Here is a 19,066-nt window from a genome sequence, read left to right as displayed (position 1 = left end):
TTCTACTGGGATCTGTCAAAATCACAGAATCACAGAATGTCCGGGATTGGAAGGGACCTCAAAAGATCATCCAGTCCAACCTCCCTGCTGGAGCAGGAACACCCAGATGAGGTTACACAGGAATGTGTCCAGGCAGGTTTTGAATGTCTCCAGAGAAGGAGACTCCACAGCCTCCCTGGGCAGCCTGTTCCAGTGTCTGTCACCCTCACTGAGAAGAAGTTTCTTCTCATATTTAAGTGGAACCTCCTGTGTTCCAGTTTGAACCCACTGCCCCTTGTCCTATCATTTGTTGTCACCGAGAAGAGCCTGGCTCCATCCTCGTGACACTCACCCTTTATATATTTATAAACATCAATGAGATTCTCCCTCAGCCTCCTCTTTTCCAAGCTAAAGAGTCCCAGCTCCCTCAGCCCTTCCTCATAAGGGAGATGCTCCAACCTGATTTGGTTAAAGCCTGAAATACTTGACTGCAACTCAGACTTCTGCTTATTCACAGCATAGATTATAACACAATCGGCAGAAAGCCAGCTAAAAACTAACTTCTGTTCAGACCGAAACTGTTTCATTGCTGTAGACGAGATAAATCAGTTTTCCCTTTTACAGAAATGTAACCCAAACAAAGACCTCTCCATCTAGAAATTAAACCGCTCAAAGCCCCCGACGCAGCGCCGCTCTCCTGCCGCCCGTTCGAGCAGTTTCCCGAGTAGGGACACAGCTCAAGGGGGAAAGCCCTGCAGAGCAACCGCGAACCACCCCCGCGCTGGCCGGGGACGCCGCCCCGCCCCCTCCTCGGCCGCGCAGCCGCGGGGGCCGGTGAGTGGCCGGGAGGAGCCGCTGCGGCGCCGCTGCCGCCGGGGGCGGGCGGCCCGCCCGTTCCGTGATGGCGGAGGCGGGGCCCGTCTGCCCGTCGGGCCGGTTCCCGCGGGCCGAAGGGGCCGCCGCCGCAGTATGAGCAGAGCTATGGGCCTGGCCGGGCTGCTGGCGGGTCTGTTCCTTGTGCCCGCCGTGCTGGTGAGCACCAGCTTTCGCCATGACGCCCCGCGGACCGAGCCCGCGCCGGAGCCGGCCGAGTGGGAGCCGCCCTCGGGCCCCGAGGACTCGCTGTGGCCCCTGCCGCAGGGGCTCCGCACGTCGGGCCGCCAGCTGCAGCTGGCCCCCGGGCGCTTCCAGCTGGTGCACGGCGCCGGCTCCTCGGCGGGGCCGCGCTGCGGGCTGCTGCAGGACGCCTTCCGCAGGTGAGGAGCGGCGGGGAGCGGCTCCAGGCGGCGGCCCGGGGGCGGGAGCGGCACCTCAGGGCTCCAGCGGCGTCTGTGCTTCCCCGGCAGGTACTACGAGTACATGTTCGGACAGTCCCTCCGGCGGAGTTGGGGCTACAGGCCGTTCGGGCCCCGAGCGGAGGCCGAGCTGTCGCACCTGCAGGTGGTGATCGAGTCCCGGGACCCCGGCTGTGACAGCCACCCGCACCTCGGCTCCAGCGAGGCCTGTGAGTACCGCGATCCCGGCTGCGGACACCGCGTCTGCAGCCTGTGTCGTTCAGCCATGTCTCCCACGTAGAAGTCACCAGGGGTTTCTCTGAGGAACTGGAAATCACAGGCTCAGTGCGGTGCTCCAGGACATTTCACAGCAGTGGCAACCAGAAGATAGTTCTTGCTTCTAATGCTGTGGGAAATCGCAGCCCACAGTGAATCACGAAGCTGGTTAGAAGCGTAATCTATGATTTGTGCGGTTTAGCTGGTGCTCAACTTGTTTACCTGCTACAATCCTTTCTAGTTACTGTCGTTAAGAATCAGAGGTGTTCAGTGCTATTCCCAAAAATGTCTGCTGACATCTGAGTAATCAAAAAATGATCCTTTCTTTCAGTACAGGGTGTTGAGTGAAGGCGGACTTGGCTTGTTCATTTGCTCTCTGTAGGAAAAACTACATTTGAATGGAAGTTCAGTTCAGTGGCTTATGTACATTTGATTTCTGTTTTTTGGTGTTGTTTGTTTTTTGTTTTTCCCCAGGAAAACCACAGAGTGTTCATTGAAATTCTTGTTATTTGTCTTGCAGTATTATAAATACTCTCTCTTGGTAGCTATAAGTAAGGATTTAAAAACATGATGGTTGTATTGGTTTTGTTCTGCTTTGCTTCTTTAGTTCTACAACTGAAGTCCAGAGTAGAGAAGCACCCTAAAATCAAGCCGTAATGACCAGAGGAATCTCTTAACAGAAACAAGGATGAGTTGATAGTAATGCTTTTTGTTTGGGCAGGTTAGCACACAGTTCAACATATTCGATTCATTTCGTGCTGTCTTTAGATAATCTTCTGTACTAGGTGAGGCAGTCATTTGCTATCTGGGACAGAGATGCTTGAAAAAAGATCCTTTTAATCTTAAGTCATACATCTGCAGCAGGATTAATTCCACCTAACTTGCGATAGAATGTACTTATTTTAGATTTACTCAATCTTTTTTGGTACATTTAGCCAAGTAATGCATTTTTTGTGTGCAAGTTTGTCATACATTTCATCACAAATGAGGTATTGCAGCAGAATTGCTAAGGCAGTAGATTTTTTTGTGCCACAGGTGGTTATACTGCTTTACTACTAGTTGAACTTTGAACTGGTTTGGGAGCTTCAGGTTTTAGCCAAAGCTTGTTGTTCTCTCCTGTCAGGGCATTTGTCAGATCTGTCATTTTTAGATTGCACTCTTTAGGACAGTTGGAGTTTTTCCTTTTTCCTCATGTAGTAAACTGCTCTCTCCAGATTCCAGCAGGGTTGTAATTTTCTGCTTTTAATGAGATAGCTTGTTCAGGGAAGAAACACTGAAGTATGCAGTTATTAATCACTTGCTGGATTGAGCAGTTTGGCTCTTTTATTTTAATAGAGACAGTATGGATTAGTCAGTGGCTGTCCTATAGCAAGAGTATTGGATATGTAATTAAAGCACAAGTTATCTACCTGTCTCAGTACTGACTTCTTGCCCACTTGTGTAAAGATTCCAAACAGCCATACAGAGCTTGTTCTGTGCTCATTTAAGATACTATATATGTTCAGAGAAAAACCTGCTGTCTTGGAAGTTATTCCTTGACTGAGCTAGTCACCAGTTCACCACGAAAAGAGCTATAGAGATTGCAGTAGTCTTCTAAGTTCTCTTTCTTACCAGGAACTTCCAGCATATGCAATCTATTTTTATGTTAAAATGAAAGCTTGAGGTACTTTCTTCATTCCCCTTATGGCTTTTCTTTGGTAGTCTAGTCAAAGGTTTTATTTGTATAACTTACAACCAACCATTCTTTCATACTGAAGCAGATTCAACAAATTATTACATAGCAATTTACCCCTCTGATTTTTTTATCTGCTGCTTCAAGTGTGGAACTGTGGTCAGTTTATTATTGCTTTGATGTTTCAATAATAATAGAAGTCTGTAGATTTATAGATACAGTGTATTTTTATGCATGCTCATTAGATGGTAGGGTCTGATTTTTTTTTTTCGTTTGTAATTAGACCTTTATAGTAAGCAATTAACAATAATACTTGACAAGCTATATCTCAAAAAAAAAAAAACCAACATAATCTATAGAAAATGAAGATAAAAGGAGAAGTAAACCTCTGTGGTTAAGTTTGGCTTAGTTACCCAACATTTATCACCTGTGTCTTAAATGCAAAAATATCACCTGATGTTTTAAATCAGTTGGGTTAAACTTGCTTGGAATTCTGGCTCATGTGCAATATTTAACATCGCCATTATTAAGCACTGTATTTGTTTTATCATCTTACTGATTAACTGTTGACTTTCTGACTAGTAGCTTGCATTATTTCAGAAGCACATAAATGACAATTAGCTGCACAGTTTCACCATTAAAACCAGTATTGTTTAGAATTTAATGGGAGATGTGGGACTTGAAGAATCTCTTTTAATGCCTGTTAGCATGTCAATCCATGCTTACTTGTGGTATAACGTTTCCTTTTTTCTTTTCTTTAGATCAGTTAACTGTAATTGCGCCGGTGGCTACACTGAAAGCAGATGAGGTATGGGGCGCTTTAAGAGGTAAGCTCGTACTTTTGCTATAGAGGTATTTGCTCTGGTCTTACACAAACTCCATGGCAGATTAAGAACCAGCTGACCACTGAGCCTTGCCCTCATGCAGTCCTTAATGGGAAGTGGATGAGGGCATAGAGGCCAGAAGGATACCCAGATATGTGTTGGTCAGACACGTTGGTCTGGATGCTCAGCGTCTTGGTTCCAGTGGCACACCATAAGTGTATTCTTGCTGTGCTTTAAATCAGCCAAACCCTGGGTGCTAAAATGCTTTCTGTTCCACAGTGCAAACAAACGATTCTCCGACTGCACCTAATAACTAAGTGTGCTGGACACATCACCAAGAAGACCATAATGCTGAAGTTTCGGTCTGCTGTCCTCACTGGAATATTGTCTAAATTAGCACATTTTTCATGCCAAATCAGAAACTTTGCCAGTTCCAGAAAGGACAGTAACTTCCATACAATTCAAGTATTAAATTGGTACAGCTATGCTGTAGTGCTAATATACAGTAGTTATGTGTAATAGAGACTTCGAATGGTTCTCTCTTCAGACCTTCATCAACAGTGGTGCTTGAGTGATTAAGGAAACTAAAAGAGAAACTCAGCTACAAAGCATTCTTTCTAGCTATGTGAACGCCTGTGAAACGTTAAAGTCCTGTTTTTAAATAGAACGTAAGGACAAGTACTGGGTTGTACTGCAGGTCCCTTTCTTGGATTTTTTCCTAGGTTTGGAAACCTTTAGCCAGTTGGTTCATGAAGATGACTATGGAAGTGTAAGTATTAACTAAAACCACAGTTCTGATAACAAACAACCACTTTCTTTGTTTGGTGCTTTTCTAGAAACTGCAGATCTACTTGTTTCATTAAGTAATTTTTTTCAGGAAACAATCATTTGAAAACTGTTAACAAACTAAAAAGCAAGCATTTCTTGTTTAAAATGATGACTGTAAAGTGGGAATTGTAATTTTAAAATCTTGTTCTCGTAGTTCCTTGTCAATGAATCTGAAATCTATGACTTCCCAAGATTTGCTCATAGAGGAATCTTACTGGACACTTCAAGACATTACTTACCATTGAAATCTATTCTTACAAACCTGGTAAGTGGCAAATTTTCTATCATTAAAATAATGAAGGTTTTTTTTGTTATTGTTTTTTGCCCTCTGAAGTAGGTAGCTACTGGAGCTTGTGTGGAAAGAGGACCCTGGCTGACTTCTGAAAGGACAGAGTGAACTTTGCTAAGTGAAGTTCAGAACACACACAGAAGAGGAATTGAGTGGGCAGACACAAAGACTACTGAATCTGTAAAAGAGGCTGGGATTTGTGTAGCTTGGGTTTTCTGTATTTGCTGTTGCCTAAACCAGCTCACTTATTTCTTGACAGATGTTTTGAGACATCTGACTGTCACCAAGCAATGTAAGGGGGATTTTGCAAGTCCTGGCTTCAGTGCCCGTGGTAGCAGAAAGATTCTAGTTTATTCATTAACCAGGCTCTGGTTGTCCTTTCTTAGGCTGCTAAGAGCAAGCCAGTAATTAAGTAGTACAGAGTAAGGGGGAAAACTGGAAATGCTCATTGGAAGCTTCACTGTGTCCCTTCAAAAAGAGTTAAAAAAAAAAAAAAAAGACAAGAAAAACCCAACCAAACCAAACTCACACCTTTCTGAAAAGCTTAAGTAAGCACACTAAGAACTCTAGACTCCCACCTTGATGGGAAGGTGATGAATTTGTATAATCATAGCACCCAAAGCTGTGGATTTTTCTGTTCTGTACTCCTCTTTTCTGCTGTTGGAATCCTTGAAGCAGGGCATACTTGGTGGGTTGAAATGGAGGAGCTTTTGAGTGGAGCAACGTGCAGTTTCCTGTCTTTATGTTGCTTTTCCAAGATGAAATACAGGGTGTTTCCAAAAAATTGACCCAGTTTCAAAGCAGTAGTGATTTCAAATGTGGTCCATCTTTTTGAAACACCCTTGTAGTGTTAGAAATTTCTCTTTCATGTTGGAGAACTTTGCAGAGCAGTCTTAAGATGGACAGGAGAGAGCAAAGGTAAAACCAGCCTTTATTTCTGAGGTCATCCTTGAACTGTGCTCAGAACTTTCCCCTCTATGGATATTTACTTGTGTTTACCTTTAGGATCAGTCGTTGTTCAGCAGGTAGTGCTTGTGTAGTGTTTTATTTACAACTGAGGGTACTTCAAAGACTCAGGTACTTACTTATGTCAATATTTATTGTCTCTTTACGAGTAACTTTTTATGAGTAATTTTTTTTAAGAGTAACTTGACTTTTGAGACTTGCATTTCTAATCATTTTTGTGTTTCTGTAACTATTGGTGTTCTGTTTTCTGTCTTTAAATTATGTGTATGGCTCTAATACTTTCACAGAGCTACATTTTATGATGTTTTGCTGATTTAATAGCAAGTGTACTTTTCCTCCCACCTCTGTGCCTGTTTGAATCCAGGCTAACCTAATAAAAAACAGCAGTAATCCCTTCACTGACATGTGGTAATTAGATGTACAAGGCAGCGTTTCAAGTACATTTCTTGTTTGTGTTCAGCTGCTGTGCTGTATTTCCAGGAAGGGCTTTGTCCTAGAGGAAGGAGTGGCTGAGGGCAGGAGATAGAATTTTCTATGTGGAAAGATAGTATTTGGTAGAAGTGCATGAAGACATGTGGCAATTAAAACTTATGCTTTCTAATAAAACAGATGAGATAATTTTGGGGAATGGACGTGGTATAAATCTTCCCTTGGATTGGTGCGAGTCCTGAAGAGACTTTGTCGCTTCTTTAAACACAACTTGGTGAAAAAAAACGGGGAGGGGTCCTGTTGCCATCCCTGATATTTAAAAGACTTTAGATGTGGTGCTTAGGGACGTGGTCTAGTTCTGGACTTGTCAGTGTTAGGTTTATGTTTGGATTTGATGATCTTAAAGGTCTTTTTCAACCTAAAGAATTCTATGATTCTATGAAATAACTGTATTGAGGCAAGGGATTGGAAGCAACTGTGTTGGGATTACTCAGCCCTGAACAATGTAGAGAACACTTACTCTGTCTGCACACAGCACACTACACTTCCAGTGACTCTAACAGACTTTCATAACTCAGACCCTGTGTCTAGCTGTCCATCTGGACTCATAATTCTAAAATAAGTGTGTGAACGTTTATCTTAGTTATCTTCAAAAAAGGGAAGTACTGACACTGTAATGACTGAAAACGTAAGGGGAACACTATCTCCTGTGGGGAAGATGCACTTTTTATTTTGCATGCACTTGAAATGGATTCTGCAGAAGTCACTAGCAAGTAGGGGTGTACTGAATAGTAGAAAACTCTCACATGTTGTTTAGTTTTTGAGTCCAAAATATTTAAGCAGAAAGGCATAAGCTTCTCTAAGCTCAAATAGCTGATGGTGCATAGAGAATTACGCAGATGTTCTGCAGTGGAAAAAATTCATAAGCATTTACAGCAGTTCCCCTTCCACGAGCTGGTGAAGCATCATCAGATCAAGAGTTTGTTGGCAGGAGTGATGCAAATAGATGGCAGAGGCATGGAGCAGTAGTATTAACAGGTTGGTATGTTTTGTTGTGTGCTTCTATAATTCGGTGTAACACAGTACACCTTTTCCTCTGTGCTTTGTTTTGTTGTTTGTAGTTTTTTGTTATTATTTTATGTAGTTGTTGCTTTAGGCATGCAGGATACTGGGACAAGACCATCTTTTTTGCATAACTTTTCTGGGAGTGAGTAAAGTGCTTAACTAGACTGTATTGCATTGTTTATTACAGGATGCCATGGCTTTTAACAAGTTCAATGTTCTCCACTGGCATATAGTAGATGATCAGTCATTCCCCTACCAGAGTATTTGTTTCCCTGAGTTAAGTGACAAGGTGAGTGAACATCATTGGAGCAGGGTGGGAGGGCAGAAATCTGGCATATGTTTCATTAAAATAAAGTGCAGAGCCTACCAGTGCTTGAATACATCTGCCTTGGCTGATTGTGAAACAGTCACCAGTCACCAGCAAGTACATGTTTAGACTCCTCCCTGAGTGTCTGTGTGGACCATGTTCAAGCCTTCCTTGGTGAATCCATGGTAAATGACCTTCATAACTCTTCTGTAAAAATTTTGTGGTGACTGTGATCCTCAGTGTTTGCAGGCCTTCAAGCAGTACTGGTAGATTTCTGTTCGTTTCTTTGTTTAACTGATAGACTTCTTGACACTTGAACAAATGTAAGAGGATTCCCTGTCACCTCTAGGTTTGGAACCGCTGCAGTAGTACTTCTGCCCTTTCTGAGATGTAACACAACATGTCTATAAAAGGTCCAAAAGTGAGAGGTTGTTTTTTAAAACAAAGACAATGCAACATCTCTCTCTATTTCCTGTTTCACAGCAGATTTTGCTAATTATGAAAGCCATCATGAGGTTCTTGCTCGGTCACAGTACAGTAGTAGCCAAATCAAGCACACGTAATTAAGTAGACTGAGCCTAAGTAGAAAATTCATGATTCTATTTTAAAACAAGTGCTAGAATCTAACCCTCATGAAAATTATGTGGGCAGTTCTTGGGCATATGCTGTGAAGAATTTTATAATTTAGAAATTGCACCTGTTGAATGGTGCTGTCAGATTATTTTTCCTGGCAATAGCTGTGGAGTCCTGTCCCATTCCCCTCTGAAAGCTGGAGGGAGGGACGTAGCCTTTGTTTCAATAGCCTTTTTGAAAGGTTCTTGTTTACCATTATTTTTTTTAATAACTCATTTGTGGAAACCATTTCCAGATAAACAGAAGCTTAAAGTGCTTTTTGTCATGAGGAGGCATAATGCTTTTCCTATGTTGTTTGACTTTTTGGCAAACATTTGTTTCATCCAAATGTCGCAGTCTGGGTCACTGTCACATTTGTTGGCTCTGTTTGAGGGGACTAGCACTCAAATTCAGCATCACAAAACATACACACCCTGATGGTAAACTTCCCTGCGTACAGGCAAATTGAAAAATGTATCTTTCAGAAATCTGGTGGAATAGAAACTAGCTTTTCTGTGTTCTTCAGTAACTGAGCTAAGGAGGAAAGGACAGTCTCCTTAAGAGGTTGGTCTTAGTTTGGAAAAAGGGGTTAATTTTTGTGTGGTGTTTGTTTGGGGGGGGGGGTTGTTTGTTGTGCTGTTGTTGTTGTTTGGTTGTGTGGGTTTTGTTTTTTTTTTTCCAATAGTCAACCAAAAAATTTTGTAATTGCAGTTGCACATGTGATAAACCAGAAAAGGCCAACTTGTAAAACTGTTCTGCAGTCTAAAATATAACACTTTAATCCACATGTTGTGAGCTGCTGATGTAATGTTTTGTAAGCTGTCTCTTAATGTGAATGCTTTACAGGGAGCATACTCATATAACCACATCTATACTCCTACTGACGTCCGTCTGGTGATTGAGTATGCCCGGTTAAGAGGCATTAGAGTTATCCCAGAGTTTGATACCCCAGGGCACACACAGTCTTGGGGAAAAGGTATGTCCAATCAAGTATTAATGGTTAAAAATTGTGGTAAGCAGTGTGTAACAAGCAAATGAACTTGTTAAAAAGCATCTTTTGAAGTGCTGTGAAAGGCCCTTGGTAAGAGGTAAGCAAGGGGCAGATTCAGTGATGGTCTTTATCTTCATGTTTTAGAAGAACTGAAGTTGACAGAGAAAGCTGACACTTCCTGTGCTGGATGTGTGTGGAAAAGCACAGATATACTCTGTTTGCCTTAGACTTTGTATTGTTACTGTCCCCCCATCCAGTACTCTTGAGTTTAGAGTAATAAGGTAATGGCTAGAAGTAGTGAAGTTTCTGTCTAGTCTAGAGATTTCTGCTTTAGGAATGTTCTTTTGAAGTGGTTGATGTTTCTGTTTATTAGTTAAATGGTAATCTTCCAGTGTACAAAACACAGCAAAGTTGGATGGTTCTTCAGTCTCTCTTTTCTGGGTTTCAGAATAATACTTCTCTTGATAGAGAATGCTTGGATGCAGAGAATGGTGGTGTTTACATGAGCTCAAGGACCAAGGAGGCTTGTGCCTTAATTCAAGGTGCACTGACTGCAATTAAACATAAGATGGTTTTGGCCAAACTGTAAATAGTAAAGATATTTCTAGTGCTTCATAACTTAAGCTTCAGCCATGAGGCAAGTCTTGTGCTTGTCCTGTGGAGATATGGCCATAATGCTGGAAGATGCCTCAGGCTCTTCTCACTAGTTTAAAATGAGGAGGAAAGGAACAAGGTAAATACTAAATTTACTAAACAGTCTTTCTGAATCCTTCATCTCATTAAGTCTTTGCTGTTCCAGAGCAGTGATAAAAGCCAGTGGCTTGTCTGGTGATATGTGAGGTGGTCTACATTCATGTGAAGAGCAAGGTTCAGCTCCCTTGCCTAAAGTTGATTGTTCCTTGTAGCTTCTTGTGTATTTCTTTTTTTAATGTGATACACGGGATACAGTCCTGGATTTGCTTATGAACCTGGGCAGCTATGCTTTGTTTGCATTCAAATTCAAGATATTGGAGAGAAGTCTTGAGGGTGTGTGAGGAGAGTAGTTGAAGCAATCTACCACTGGGACCCTGTTTGGGAACATGCGCTTAGAGTAGGAACATGCAGCCAAGAAGGTGCTACTGCTGCAACCACACTGTACCAAATAAACTGTACTTAGGAATCTCCAGCCTACATATAATAACTTTTTCCTGTTTTGTTATCCTGGCTCATGTTTCTTCAGCTGTCTTGACTCAAGAACCTGTACTTAGTTTTGATGTCTTTCTAGCCTTCCTTTCTTGCGTAGAGGTAAATTCCTAGCAGACTACCTAGAGGCAGGACATATACCTCCCACCTACTTGGGTGTTAACAAAGCAGAGTAATAAAAAGAAAAAAGAGGCCTCTGGAGCACAGTCATTGTACTGGGCTTCCTTCCAGTTGGTTTCCTCCCTAAATCCATTAAAGCTTTTTTACTCAAGTAGTCATCCAGAATCTCTTTTCCAGGTACAGTGACATGTTCCATAAATTAGTGTCTATTAAATCACAAATCTAAAAATCAGAGTCCTGATGTCCAGTTAGAGGGTTCTTCAACCTTGGGCAGGTTGCTTTATTTCATACTGCCACTATTAGATTATACTTAGGATAGATGAGCACTTAAGTCATGAATATTAGCCTTTTAAATATGAGTAACTGCCTCTTCTTGGTAGCAAAGCTAGCATATCGACATGGAACTAAATATCCTCTATTATTTGCCTCTATTAGGTCAAAAAGATCTTCTCACCCCTTGTTACAATGGAGAAAAGCCAAGTGGGTCCTTTGGACCTGTAAATCCCATTTTGAATACAACTTATGACTTCATGACTAAATTCTTCAAAGAGATCAGCAGTGTGTTTCCAGATGCATACATTCATTTGGGAGGAGATGAAGTGGACTTCAATTGTTGGTATGGTAACAGCTCAAAGAATAAATATCTAGTGCTTCTTAAGCTTGCCTAAATCCATCAATTATGGAACTCAGTTACTTGAGACAGTTTTTCACTGCTTAACCCAGTGATCTCCACTCCTACTTTTGTAACTATTTACAGGCAGGGCATTTGGGATCCTCAACAAGCAAGTGATGTTGTGCAGAATTTTGCTTTGACTAGTAGTTTCATAAATGTTCAGGTATTCTAAAGGATTTCTTTATGAGAAATAACCTGGCAGGAAGGAAGTACTGAAGAAGATAATTGACATTTGAATGCATTGTGTTAAAGGAAAAGCAGTACTTTCAAGTGAGTTTTGCCTTCCAGAAAATCTGCTACATTAAGTATTACAGTACTGACTCTCGTGTGCTTATATTAGAAGTATGGCATGCATTAATAGAGTTTTTTGAACTGATTGCGAATTTTGAGTATTTTGAAATCTCTCTGCTGGAGTAACTAATAATACAGAATCTGGAGCAGATCTAGTTGGATGAGTATTCAACTTGATCTAGTTAGTATTTTTGCATTCTCTTGTAACATCAAATCTGAACACTTGGGACTTACTTTAATTTTTAAAAAGAGAGAAAACTTCTGGCAAATGCTTTATCACAGAAGTGTTGGTTTCCTTTTGAGATTCTTTATGTCAGTCCTGCAGATCTCTTGGTACTATGGCTGCTCAATTTCCAGACCTGCTGGTAACCTTCCTACAAAGTCTCGGGGAAGCCAGGAACCCCAGAGGTCTTAGGGTTTTGAGGCAGCCTTCCAGAGACTGCTTCGGAACAGGGACTCCAGTAGTTCTATCAGAGAAGTAGGATTTAATTTCAAATCAAAATGAAACCGTTTCAAAATACTTAAATCATGTGAGTGTGCTGCTTTTCCTCTGTTGTGCATTCCAAGCTATAGTGTGCCTAAGGCATCAGGTAGTGTGCTATGCGTAGGTGGTAATGGTTGGGAAATCTGGTTTAAAATAAAACAATTTTTTGGGTTTTTTTAAGGAAATCTAATCCTGAAGTGCAGGAGTTCATGAAGAAGCAAGGACTTGGCAGTGACTATGCTAAACTGGAATCTTACTATATTCAGAAGTATGGTGTTTTTTTAATTCTTGCTCAGCTTTTCACAGCTACTATCTGAGGGTGGTGTTGACGTGCAGATACTGAAGCTGATTTAGGTTAGCCTATATTGTTTTCGAAAAGTGCCATGTATTGGGGACTGTCCACTTAATACACTGAATGTAAAGTTTACAACATTAAAATGTGGGACACAAACGAGGCTAGTTGTACACACACTCTCAATGTACTGGCTGTCTTACACTAGGCATCAGCTTTAATGTTAGCACACAGAGTGGGGAGAAGAGTCCTAAAGTTTTTGCAGCCATTTATTTGTCTCATTCTTAAGTAACGTGGGTTTAGACACCTGTGTGAGTTGCTGGTAGTTCTGAACATCGGTTTGTGTTACTGCACATGCATATCCTTGTATGTGGGAGAACGTGCTCTTCAAGGCAGAGAACTGAAGGCCAAAACCAGAAAAACCTGATTTTTCTTGGTCCCCTATGCAATGCTGGGAAAGGCCTGATGTGCCTTAGGGTAGAAAAGATTGCTGCTTTGTTTGCCTGTACTGATCTCACTGAAATTCGCAAACATGATCATATTTCTGAATTCTAGGATTTTGGACATTGTTTCCTCCTATAACAAAGGATACATGGTTTGGCAAGAAGTGTTTGATAACAAAGCGAAGGTAAGATGGGAAAATGAATAAGATACTCTTCCATAGGAGCACAAAATTGTGGGAGACTTCCAGAGTAGACTATTAAATAGTTAGAGTTGTGTCTCTTGGGAATTAAAGCTAAGTCCACTGACTTCAGCAAGTCTCCTCAGCTGTGGGGCCTTCCTTGAGCTTACCATTTATTGAACATGTAAAATAGGTGGAACAGGAACATGAGTATTGAAATGCTTTCTAAAGGTGAACACAGATAATATGCTTTAGAGCATCAGAGGAAAGGGTAGGAAAGTTGCTGTAAGTTTCCCTGTATTTCTTCTCTCACATAACTGTGTGTCTGGCCTAGTAACACCAAATGCACAGCTTTTCAGAAGTGGTCGGATAAGTGGTGCGTGTAGATACCTGCTTTCAACACTGTCTGTAGTATAACCTAGGCTTCACTAGTCTGAGCTCTATTTAAAACCAGTGAAAAGCTCATCAGCTTTAGACTGTGGGGGGAAAAAAAAATGCAAAAGGCAGATTCCAAAATGTTCCTCTTCAAAACAAAATACTCAGTTTGAAATCCATCATCCTTTTTCCTGATAACAGCAATTAGGATTGTCTTTAATGTTTTGGGGTTTTGTTTTGGTTTTCCCTTTTTAGCTGAAACCAGATACGGTAGTCGAAGTGTGGATGGAAAGAAACTATGCTTATGAACTGAGTAATGTCACTGGAGCTGGGTTCACTGCTATCCTGGCAGCTCCCTGGTACTTAGACTACATTAGTTACGGGCAAGACTGGAGGAAATACTACAGTGTTGAACCGCTTAATTTCTCTGGTTTGTTATTTTTTATATTCATGTTCTGTACATGTAACTCTTTGGTTCATATTAAGGTGTAAATGGAAAGAATGAGGCTATTTAGAGTAGTTGTGCAGTCACTATGATGAGATATAGCCTGTAATCAAAGGATTTTAATGTCAGCTAAATGTCTGGAAAATTCTCAAAATAAAAAAATGAAACTTTCAGTTTCTCACAGGGAAAAGTGTTAACGTTTCTCAAGCATCTGGCACGCCTGGTGCTCGTGTAAGACAAGATACTGGACTAGGTGAACAGACGCATCGTGCATTGGGGGCAGAGTTGTGCCAAATGGCTGTTCACAGACAGACACTGAGTTCATGTCAGCAAGTTTCTAGAGCATGGGACTGTTCTAGAACAAGACGTGTTCTCTCCTGCCTGAAGGTGACACAAACATGTTATGCTCTCCCCTGGGGTTTTCATTTTGTGCAAGGTAGCTCAGCTGATTAGGGAAAACCCCTGACTACAGCTTTTTCAAGGAATGTTCTGTATGTGATAGAGTGAACAGTTTTAATCAGGACTGAAATCCCTGAGGAATGTGAGAAAGATAAGGAATGTCTTCAGAGGATGAAAGGCAACATCCTTCCTTACAAAGGAGGGAAATGGGTTATCTGGGCAAAGGACCTGGTGCTTTTCACATGCATTAAAAAGACTACCAAAAAGTTAGTGCTTAGGATAGATATTTTGTATGATAAAACAAACCAGTGAACATTAATCCTCTCTCTCAGTATTGGAAAATGAAATTGTTTATATATGCACATCTTCTGGGCAAATAGAAATTCTAACTTTCTGCTTTGAATTCAGGGTCTGAAAAACAGAAAAAGCTTTTAATAGGTGGAGAAGCCTGCCTGTGGGGGGAATTTGTGGATGCAACCAACCTCACACCAAGATTATGGTATGAACTGCTTTATCTTTGGATTTTTAGAAAGCCAGCTACAATGAGCATTAATTCATCCAACAGGACTGTGTGTTAGTGGTAACAGTGCTCTGTACTGAACCTGAGCAGCTATAAAAATTGATGCTTCTGGAAATAAGATCTCTTACTAAAAACTTTCATCCAATTCTGGTTATAGACTCTAGCTCCTCTAAAACTTGTTATATATTTACAGGCCTCGAGCAAGTGCTGTTGGGGAAAGACTCTGGAGCAGCAGGAATGTGACCAACTTGCAGGATGCCTATAGGAGACTGACAAATCATCGATGCCGCATGCTCCGGTGAGGTTAATAGCTGTAGTGAAGCTTGATACTTATGCCTTGTAACCAGCATAGTTCAAGCCCTAAACTGCTGGCCTGCTTATGAAGGGAGGAGAGCTACAAGTCCAACTGGACTATGTAAATGTCCTCCCATGTGTTTTTGTATCCTCAGAAGGGGAAGAGCAGATACATTAAGACAGGAGTTCTAGACAGTTCTGCAACTAACTCATTCACTTTCTTCAGTGAAATACCAGAACTCATCTATGTATCTTTCCTATAAAGGAAAAACCAACACCATTATTATGTCAGATAAAAAGGATATTAAAACAGATTTGGGAGGAGCACACATGGGGAAAAAGTAGATTTTTTTTTTTTTTTTTTTTAGAAAAAAGTTGTTAATTATTCATTCTAAATAATAGTTAAAACCTGGAGAAGGCAATCAAGTGGAGTTGTTTGCATGAGAGGTGAAGTTGAGTGAGCTGTTCTTTCAGGTATTACCGTAGTGTAGAACCTGAAAGGGGTGGATAAGGAGTTCCTGATAAAATTTAATTCATTTATGGCTACTGTAAACAAAGTCACTTCATAACATATTCTTCTCTGCAGTTCTTTCCCAAAAAGTACCTAAACAAGTTACTGGTTAATTGTTGCTCATGCTGTCTTTGTATATTCAGTGTTGTAGAAATGGGTGATTTCTGAGTCTTAAGTCCAAGTTTGACTCCACTTTTAAAAGTATACAATCACAAGAGCCTTTTAGGTATTCCTGAATGTTGCTGCAAAGTTGGACTGCAGCAAAAATGCAGCATGCTGTTCAGTTTCTCTGGAAAGGTTTATAAAAATCATGGAAAATCCCATCTATTTCAAAGTAGGTACAGATTGGCTTTTTAGAGAACAAGGCACAGTGGCAGTCAGTCAGCACTCAAAAGTCGGCTCATGTTCCTGTAGATGTCTTAGCACATTTACCTGCCAGAATCACTGACTTTCAGCTTACAATGTAAACTAGCACTTTGGAGTTCTTCAGTCACTTGATTAATCAGTGTTAATTTTGGGGGTTTATTTCAAGCTGGCATTAAATAATGCTATAGCAAAATAGTTATATGTAAATTGCATTGTCTCCTTCGGCCATGAGAAGAATAGATGGATTGAGAGTTAACAAATGCGTGTTAAAAACAAGATTAAAGGACTTTAAAAACTTACGTCCGATCACTTAACAGGGTGGTGCATCTCTTGATGAGGCTCAAAGCAAGCACTGATAGAACTGAACAGTGAAGTGTACTGTGGCTGTACCTCTAGGGTTAGGGTTTTATGGTAAACTAAGCCATGCTATTCTTGGACCTGGTTAGCTATTGCTGCATCTCCATCTTCTTCCTTAACACTGGCTGCACAGCGTATTGCTGCACAGGGAGCTGACACAGATGCCTGCAGATGCTTGGATAGTGCTAGCATGAGAGATGCTTTGCTGGCTTATAAGCTTATGGTGAACAATTCCTGTTATAAACAGACTACCTCAATAAAAGGACATGTCTTCCTGAAAATTATTCCTTCAACGTAGGCTTTGAAGCAGAAAAACATCAGAGAAAACTATTCCCTTTCCCTTGATGAAATGAGCATTCCTTGGAGCTGCAGCTGCAGTGCCTTTCATGTGTATGGAGCTTCCTGAGCATGGTGTGAACTCCAAGAGCTGATTTAATCAGTCAGGCTGTTGTAAAATCGTAGAGTTTGGGCAAAGGACTACGCGCCTACTAACATTTTTATATATGGCATATACTGACTATGGCAGTTGTACCAGTCCAAGGAGCCTTTCCAAGTAGAACAGCTCTGGCTTGCTCTGCAGCAGGGAACCAGAGAGTGTGGGAAGGGATAGGTAGAACTTCGTAGCAGCTACATCAAGGTCACTGGAAGAGCAGTAGCTCTGCCTACCCAAGGCCACTGCTGCTGAACTGAAAGCAGTAACTGCTATTTACATCTAAACCCAGCTTCCTATAGGAGGATACAGCAGCCCAAATCGCAGAGAAATGGTGGTGGGAGAAGGGAAACAAATGGGTATATATTCCAGAGACCTAGACAGCAACCCTGTCTTTTACCAAGAGTAAGTCTTGCTTGGGGGTAAGAAGTAGTTCATCTGAGCTACTTCATTATCCAGTTTCTTCCATAGTGGCTCTTAAGTGCAATTTAAGCAGCAGTATTTATTGTCTTACAATTCACTATAGCAGTACTACCTAGTGCTTAAGCATCCAAGAAGCAGAACTTTGACTACAACTACTTTAACTCTCAAACCATCTTACTGCACCACCATAAGCTTAAAGATTCATTTATTTGTTTTTAAAGCCACACTAGGACTGAATAATTTATGTTAGTGTAGCTGGAAAAAGTCATGTTCACTAAAACTGACTCCCCCACAAAATAAATAAAAATGGCCTAGTTAGAGCTACACATAAAGGAAACGGGGCAGTCACCAACCACATGAAGATTAACAGGGGCAAGTGCCAGATTTTGCACCTGGGACATGGCAACCCTGGCTGTACATAGAGACTGGGGGATGAGATGCTGGAAAGCAGTTCTTTGGAGAGGGATGGCAAGTTGAACATGAGCCACATGCCCTGGCAGCCAAGAGGGCAACCGTGTCCTGGGTGCACCCAGCACAGCATCGCCAGCCAGGCAGGGAGGGGATTGTCCCGCTCTGCTCTGCACTGGTGCGGCCTCACCTGGAGCACTGTGTGCAGGTCTGGGCAACACAGGGTAAAAAGGACATAAAGCTACGGGAGTATCCAGCAGAGGGCTATGAAGTTGAGAACGGTTTGGAGAGGCAGCTATATGAGGAGCAGCTGAAGTCACTGGTTTGTTCAGCCTGGAGGAGACTGAGGGGAGACCTCATCATGGCTACCGCTTCCTCACAAGGGGAAGAGGAGGAACAGGTGCTGAGCTCTTCTCTCTGGTGATCAGTGACAGAACCTGAGGGAATGGCAGGAAGATGTGCCAGGGAAGGTTCAGGTTGGACATTAGGAAAAGGTTCTTCCCCCAGAGGGTGCTGGAGCACTGAACAGGCTCCCCAGGGAGGTGTCACAGCCCCAAGCCTGACAGTGTTCAAGAAGAGACCGGACAACACCCTCAGACACACGGTGTGAACTGTGGGGTTGTCCTGTGCAGGGACAGGAGTTGGACTCGATGATCCTTGTGGGTCCCTTCCAACTCAGGACATTCTGTGATTCTGTGATACATTGGCGAGGGAGCGGGGTGTGCAATGTGCAAATCTCAGCTTTTCAGTAACACCAGTAGATTTTGCAGAACATAAACACAACTAGCCCCTGAATATTTCAACCTGTTTTCCAATATTGTGTTACATCTGATTGAAATGGAGAACTGTACTTAAGTACAATGGTTGAATAGGGCCCTTTTACACTCCCTAAATTGTCCATCTGTTATTTCTTGGACGTACTTTTGTTTACACAAAAATGAAAATAAGAGTGCCTATATCTCTCTTCCTGCCTATGCAACCAGTCTGGTGTTTGATAATCACATTCCACTTCGTTTTAACAGCCGTGGCATAGCAGCCGAACCCGTGTTTGTTGGATACTGTGCCCATGAAGCAAGAGGGCAGTAACTGCTGCAAAGACTCATTGTCAACAACCTGAAGTGCCTCAGGGATATGAATATATGTACATGCGGTTTGATCTTGAACCGACACTTAGAATTTTCACTTTTAAAATAAAATTACTTGACATTCTTGTTGGAGCAAAAATTGGGGATTTTAGCTTTTATTAGAAATAAGGGTTCTTCACTGTGAAATCCTGTAACATGATACCACAGTTACCAATTCCAGTTTCCTTACATTGTAAAGTTGAGGCGAAAATAAAGACACTATTTAAATAAAGAGCAA

At 41.7% G+C, this 19,066-nt stretch overlaps 1 protein-coding gene across 2 annotated transcripts; it reads left to right on the top strand.

Annotated features, from left to right (window-relative positions):
- Positions 1 to 948: 948 nt before the first annotated feature.
- On the top strand, positions 949 to 19,059 carry HEXB (hexosaminidase subunit beta; the record flags this gene model as incomplete). Of its 2 annotated transcripts, XM_080363109.1 has the most annotated exons (14): positions 949 to 1,235; positions 1,326 to 1,483; positions 3,963 to 4,028; positions 4,748 to 4,794; positions 5,008 to 5,118; positions 7,790 to 7,891; positions 9,368 to 9,497; positions 11,250 to 11,430; positions 12,444 to 12,530; positions 13,110 to 13,182; positions 13,807 to 13,981; positions 14,804 to 14,894; positions 15,109 to 15,213; positions 18,727 to 19,059. In XM_080363109.1, the coding sequence occupies 14 exons, from the start codon at positions 949 to 951 to the stop codon at positions 18,788 to 18,790; spliced, it is 1,677 nt and encodes a 558-aa protein (XP_080219235.1). In that variant the 3' UTR covers positions 18,791 to 19,059. The 2 variants fall into 2 exon arrangements, with proteins under 2 accessions (XP_080219235.1, XP_080219236.1); XM_080363110.1 differs by lacking the exon at positions 12,444 to 12,530 and having other exon boundaries at positions 1,101 to 1,235.
- Positions 19,060 to 19,066: the final 7 nt, after the last annotated feature.

The sequence above is a fragment of the Nesoenas mayeri genome (genome assembly GCF_963082525.1).
Source record: "Nesoenas mayeri genome assembly, chromosome: Z".
In the NCBI taxonomy this organism is placed as follows: Eukaryota; Metazoa; Chordata; class Aves; order Columbiformes; family Columbidae; genus Nesoenas; species Nesoenas mayeri.
The sequence above is the reverse complement of the archived record's forward strand: the minus strand, read 5'-3'. Positions and strand labels throughout refer to the sequence as shown.